Genomic DNA, 6,884 nt, shown 5'->3' on the forward strand with positions numbered 1-6,884 from the left:
TACTATTACTATTACAGTAATATTTTAAGTATTCTGATGTTGCATAGTGTAATAAAACAGAGACAGTGAATGAAAACAGAAACACTCAGACTCCGTTGTAAATTAAACTTTTTAATATATATATATATATTTGTTTCACAGTGAAAAACATTCACTTCTGTGTTCTTTTCTTCTGCTCAGCTAAAATGCACTGACCTAATTTCTAGCCCCATTGAGCACCACGTGTCCCTTGAGGGTGGGACAATGAAAGATCTAAAACATGAACTCATCATCTCTTCCCATGTCAGTGTGCAGGAGAAGCTGACGTCACAATTTCTGCCACTGAGCGACACAGACATCCAACTCCTGAGAAATTATATGTTGCAAAAGTCATAAAGTCATATTCAACTCAATGATATCAGCTTATAATTATAAAATATCATATCTGCCACTCACATATCTTAAATTATTTGACTGATTTGTTTTTCCCCCATTTTTCTTTCAAAAAAACTCTAGCAATACTACTTTAACAGGAGCTTGACTAAAAAAGAAAAGATGTGTCAGAAAACTCACAATTGGAATTTACCCATATTTATCAGCCCCAGTTTATGTATTATGTTTTGTATTGTCATATGTTTAACAAACTAAGTATGGCCATATATTGGGGACGAGCTACAATAAACCCTCTGTAAAGATGATGTTGGTTTGATCACACAAGGGCAAACTGAAATCTCACAAGAGCTATAGGTTACACAGAGGGTCAGTCAGAGCGCACAGTGACCCAGGAGCTCTTAAGTTGGATGGTCAACATGGCTGTTGACCCAAATTTACGCTTACTGCAAATCCATTTAACCATGAATGGCCATATTTTGAGAGGAGAGCGCGGCAGCTTCGGCTGCAGTTCTTCGACAGTGACGGAACACAAAGGCAGGGTGGATGAAGGCAAGCAGGCAGATCAGCGCCAGACCGATGTTCAACTGTAGACACACAAGGATGTTTTTAGAGGACGCTGAGGGATTAGATCGTCAGTTGCGTTTGTTCTGTATCATGTACTCACATATAAAGGGTCTCCATCCAGAACGTCCCTCACCAGAGAAAAGCAGGGATACTGCAGCGCCAAAACCACGGCAGACAGAGCCATGACTACACCAAACAGCTTCCCAAAGTGTTGTGATGGGAAACTAAACAAAAGAGCAAAGAAAGAGAGACAAATGAGCGTCAAAAAGACACAAAACACATACAGAGGATGAGGCAAATCCACTTTGTGTGCTTCTGTTGGTGCAATCTTAAGTTGCTGCATAATTGTATTGCCATGTATTATTTGTTTAAATAAATAAATATATATGTATATAGATTGTTTTTGTGTCATGATTAGATTGTTTGGCTTGTGTGTCTGCTCGGTGTGTGGGTGTGTCTGAACTGGATCCTGAAGACCCTCCTTATCACCTCACCTGCAGTTCATCAACCCATCAAGAGACTCCAGTCCTGCTCTGATCAAGCACCTGGCTCTCTGCACCAGATCTTTCAGCGATCCAATGTGGTATACGTCTAGTTTATCTCTAGTTAGTCCAGAATTTAGTGTTGTTTTTTTGTATCATCTACAGTTCATACCATTTTGGTCCAGGTCTTTGTTCTACTTTGGTGGCCCATGCTTTGCCCGGTTGTGTCTACCTGCCTCTCAGCCTGGAAACCCACTTCTCTGCTCTCCTCCTGACCAGCCACTGTGAGTCACACTCTTGTATTTATGTGCATCCTAAACACACATCTTTTTGAATCACTGTGTTTACAGATACTCACGCCACACTGATGAAAGCTGCGTTGCCGCCATAAAGGAAGGAGCGGTTGAGCACCTGCAGGACGAAGGTGAAGTACTGAAGTGGCAGAAAAGGGATGGTGGCACAAATTGAGAACAGGATGCACTGCAGCACTGTGATGAAGAGGGAAAGCACCGTGGCGTTCAGGTCTGCCTCCTGATCACTCAGTCCTACAAACACAAACACACAGAGTTAGTTTCTGCTGTAAAAATGATAATAACAGCTCATTAAATGTGGGAAATAATGTGTCATGACAACATGACAGGTTATCTCTTCATACAAAGTTATATAAAAGGTTGCTTTTGAACATAAGATACTTTTCAAATATCACTTTTAATGTCCATCACATTTGACCCACTATTTGTTTATATATTATTATTATTATGATTTTTGCATCTCCAAAAACATGCAATATGGGGTTTTCTGACACTGGATGCCCCTCCTGACACAATTCTCCTTCATTTAGAGTGTCCTATTAACCCAGTCAATGGGATGGAATCCTAACAGATCAGGGGCTTGGGCAGCTCTGAGCAAGGTACCCAATCCCCTGATCTGTTAGGATTCCAACCTGCAATCCATTAGTATCTTCCTTTTCCTCTTTACCTCTATTCAGGTATCTGCGCTTGAGTCGGTCAATGATGAGGCCATTCCAGGGGGCGCACAGCACCCCGCAGAGCTGCGTGATGGCAAAGGCGTTGAGGTAGGTGCTCACTGCAGGAAAAGTCAGAGGTGAGGTGGTGAGACAAAAAGGACTCAATAGAAGTGTGACAAGTTTGAAACTGAAAAGATAACAATACAATAAATACATCAACCACCATGGACGACCAACTAACAAAAGTGTTTTTAAACTTTAGTGATGAACTTTTAATTATTAAAAACTAGCCAATCAGCTCCTCAAGACACTGTGTTTCCCAGTAAGTGAACAGGAAATCGTTTATTTTGTGCCCGTACTGTAAACCATGTATAAAAAGTGGACAGACTACAGTCTTAGAGTCAAGATAATAACTAGCAGCACAAAAGAGGAAGTGGTCTCGTCTGCTAATCTTTAATAAAAATACACAAGGCAGAGTCGCAAAACATTGGAACCAGCCAGCTAACGCTTCAAAACTAGAGTTCACATTGTTATGGGTGACATGATGACTGGTGTCACTTTCTAGAGGCCATTTTTATTTGTCTAAATTTGGTAAGTTGGTTAGTAACAATGTCATTAGTAAGAATAAATGCTCCCTCAATCACGTCTGATAGTTTTGCATGACAGAGCCTGTTATCAGATGGAAGACACAGCATAACCAGAACACAAGAGGTAATAATGCAGACTTCCTTGAAGTTTCTCTCTGCTTTCTCAGAACTGTTGTGGTCATGTGTGGCTAACGGCAGAGGCTAACCAGAAGGAGATGTTTGCAGTGAATGTGTTTGTGTGTTTACCCAGCGACGGTTCTCCTTCTGTCAGCCTGTTCAGCATGGGGTTGAGGGTGCCGATGAACATGATATGTCTGAACTGCATCACAGACAACCAGACCAGGTGCCACAAAAAGAACCAGGACAGAATGCATTGGCGGAAAGTCTTCTCTGCTAGAGAGGAGGAAACAGAGAGAGAGGTTGTAGTGGAGAAACTCATGATGACAATATTTTCCCGTACAGCATTGATCAGTGTCTTGGTATTACACACACAAACCTGGTGTTTCCACAGTCGGGACTTGTTTCACAGGGATTTCCTCGATCAACGCTGGTTTGCCATCTTTCAACGAAACCTTGGAGTTCTGAGTACTTGGTTTGCTGCAGGTTATCCTGACAGAGGTCACAGAGAAATCTTTGAGTAAATATTCTACTATTAATCTAAGCTACAGTTCATATCTCTACTGAGAAACACAGTCTTGGGACTGATTTAACTCATTTGACAAAAACTCATGTTCATGCAAATATAGTTATATAGATGCATTTTAGTTTGAATAAATACATAACATGGCCTTTTACACATGACACATGACGCATTACAGACATATTTGAGGGGGTGATGTTCGTGGTGTGTTGGAGGTTTATACCCGTATGTGTAATTATCCGGCAGTGGGTAGGGAATTAATTTCCTGGGCAGCAAAAAGAAAGTCCTGACCAAGTGTATGATGCTGCAGGCAGACAGAAAGAGGAAGGAGGTCCGCACAGAGATACCAATCTCATGTATCATCTGCAACACAGGGTGAAGGTCACCATTAGTACTGGAAGCACAATGGATAAATAAATCAGTGTGGTGGATTTTATCATTTAGTTCTCACCTTGATGAAAAAAAAGACAGCGGAGGATGAGTCAAAGGCGCCGTTATAAAGAGTGATGATGGTGGAGCGATGTACGCCGAACAAGTTTGCCACCTTTTAGGAGAGAAATTAAAATCAATGAAGACTCATGAAGACGTGTTGTTTGAAAGCCTAAAAAAAAAAACATGCACTCTAACAAATCCACTGAGAATTCGTCTTGTATGAAGTATTTAAAAGGGATACTTGAGTAAAAGTATCTTACCAGAAAATGACTTTGCTAGAAGTTGATGTCACCTTTTATAATATTAAAAGTAAGTAAGTATGACATTTACTGTACTTAAGTATCAAATGTAATTTTAAGCCATGGTAGCTCAGTGGTAGGGCAAGCTGTTTCAACTGGAAGGTTGTGGGTTCAATTCCTGGCTCTGCAAGTCCTTGTTGCAGCGTAATTGTTTATCTGTATATGGAGCTGCTGAAACCCTGTTCTCTCCCCACTGTGGGATAAATAAAGCTACCTTATCTTATAAAAAAAAAACGGGATGGGACAAGTATGTGACAGAGAGCACAAATGGAGGCACCAGGAAGTGGCAGAAATACACAACCTTGCACAATTAATTAATGAATTATCAAAAACATATGAACTTATTGTGGAAAATAAATGCTAATTCTAACTGAATTACCTGCATGTTGGTGACCAGAATCATGATTCCTCCAGTTGCCAGGAAAGAGAGACCGGGGAAGAGCAGGTCCTGCACACCTGATGGGAAAAAGACAGACGAACAGAAATGAAGATCCACTTTAGCTGTGACAACAAAAGCCTGTGAGTACAGAACAAGCAAATAATATACATATATATATATATATATTTTTTTTTTAAAGTCTCACTTGAAGAAAAGGCCATCATCAAGGATCCCATAGTGTAAACGGATCTGGTGAGGGTGGAAAGAAAAAAAGACATAGAGTGACGATGGAGGCGGTTGTGGCTATTTAATTGAGATCGTTAAAAACAAACAGAAATAAAATTAAAATAAACATTTGGAAAAACTAAATTTCCTTCCCTTGGACGCTGCTAATCCAAAATCCACCTTCATCCCTCCGACTAATATTTGCATTCCTAGGAATTTACTTTTCATCCTCCCCTTTTAAGTTGAAACATATGGTTGTCCTTAGCTCCAGGCAGTTTTTGTAGTATAACATGTATTTGTGCAATAACCTGATCAGACATGTTTGCATGTGAGGTGCTATTCTGAGGAAGTGGAAGGGAGTTTTAGTCCCACGGTCTGAACATCTGCACCTAAAACTTTCTTTTATCATGCTCCTCCACCTTTAAATGATTATTCATCCCAATGTTTCGTTTGTCAAGCTTTTGGTATTTCACTTTATCTTATTGATTTGTCTTGCTTACTGTAGTGTGCCAGGCAGAGATAAGTACATATGCTCTGTATCAGTTCCTATATCGAGAGCTTTGGGAATCTCTCTGGGCCAAATACCAGAGTGAAATCACAACAGTGTGTTTGTGTGTTTGCACAAAGCAAAAAAGAAAAGATTCAATTTATATTAGAATTCCGTGCTTTCTATTTTTCGCTTCTTTTTCTTCCTTTAGAGTATGTGTTTTATAACTTCAACGCTTGACCAGAAACACATGTAGAGGTTTCATTATTCATAACAAAAATGCAGCTGCAGCTCACAAGAGTGAGGACCAAAAAACAATACAACAGCACTGGGACGTGTAACTGTAGCATCACGCCTCTTCACAGTAATCAATAATGATAATGACACTGATATTCTACCTACAAACCAACTGTTTTCAGCTGACATAATCTATGGAATCTGGAATTAGACACTCAATTACAATCAGAACTCTTTTCAACTCCACAAAGCCATTCACTCACATTCCATAGATCCGGGCCACTGTGGTGCCAAAATAGTCAAAGAGGAAACCATTGGGCAACGTCATGAAATTGTTCATGAATGAAGCGATGGTGAAGACGAGGGAGAACTTTTCATCCTGTCCACTGCAGTCTGCAAACACACACACACACACACACACACACACACACACACATAAATAAATGAAACATTGAGGTGAAATAGACTATGATTAGTAAAAGTATTTCTTTAAAATATTTTAAGCAGTATGTGAAACAAGGGCAAGTTGGGCTTCAATTATTAATCCTTTTACTGTCTAAGATTCATATTCCTACACATTCAGAAGAGAGAGCTGTGGAGGTGAGAGAGCATCAAACTGACCCAGCTCCTGTGTTCCATTGACTCCTGTGGCGTTGACGCACAGAGAGACAAAGTAGTCGTCGTTCTTCAGCACAAACACAAGCGAAGCCCATCCGTACAAAACACCGGCGAAACACAGGCATTCAAAAAGACCCGAGAAAAAGGTGAGGTAGCGCCTCACCGCCAAGCCTTTCCCACACCCGGCCATGGTCCAGCACACTCACAGATCCACAAATGCAGGTAGACAATATAGAATATCTATATTTAGACTCTGCCTCTGCACCTGCCAAAACATGAGGAATGTCATTTGTTTGTCTGATGCTGTCACATTGAAAAAAACATGTAGTTTTGACTCCAGCTACTTCTGCATCTTTAATGCAAAAAGTCTTGCTCCACAAGCAAGAGAGCAGCAGATGTCTTAAACATCTGGACAACGAATATGATGAACTGCACAGACTAATCTACACGGAAACCAGAGTTATTAGGAGAGACACGGGAAAAGCCATAAAATATATGCATTTTAAGGAGACATTTAAAGCTGAAAAAGAAGAAGGAGAAAAAACAAACATTATTCAAATACCCACCTTATAACTTACCACCCTGTATTCTGGAA

The 6,884-nt window shown here is 40.3% G+C and overlaps 1 protein-coding gene across 1 annotated transcript; it reads right to left on the minus strand.

Annotated features, from left to right (window-relative positions):
• Positions 1-744: 744 nt before the first annotated feature.
• LOC310928804 (equilibrative nucleobase transporter 1-like) lies at positions 745-6,479 on the minus strand (the record flags this gene model as incomplete). The annotated part of the gene is made up of 12 exons (XM_083891455.1): positions 745-956; positions 1,037-1,160; positions 1,777-1,963; positions 2,397-2,504; positions 3,219-3,365; positions 3,469-3,581; positions 3,836-3,975; positions 4,064-4,156; positions 4,723-4,799; positions 4,928-4,971; positions 5,935-6,064; positions 6,293-6,479. The coding sequence occupies 12 exons, from the start codon at positions 6,477-6,479 to the stop codon at positions 828-830; spliced, it is 1,479 nt and encodes a 492-aa protein (XP_083747581.1). The 3' UTR covers positions 745-827.
• Between the last annotated feature and the right edge of the window lie 405 nt (positions 6,480-6,884).

Source organism: Microchirus variegatus, assembly GCF_963457635.1.
Source record: "Microchirus variegatus genome assembly, chromosome: 6".
Taxonomy (NCBI): Eukaryota; Metazoa; Chordata; class Actinopteri; order Pleuronectiformes; family Soleidae; genus Microchirus; species Microchirus variegatus.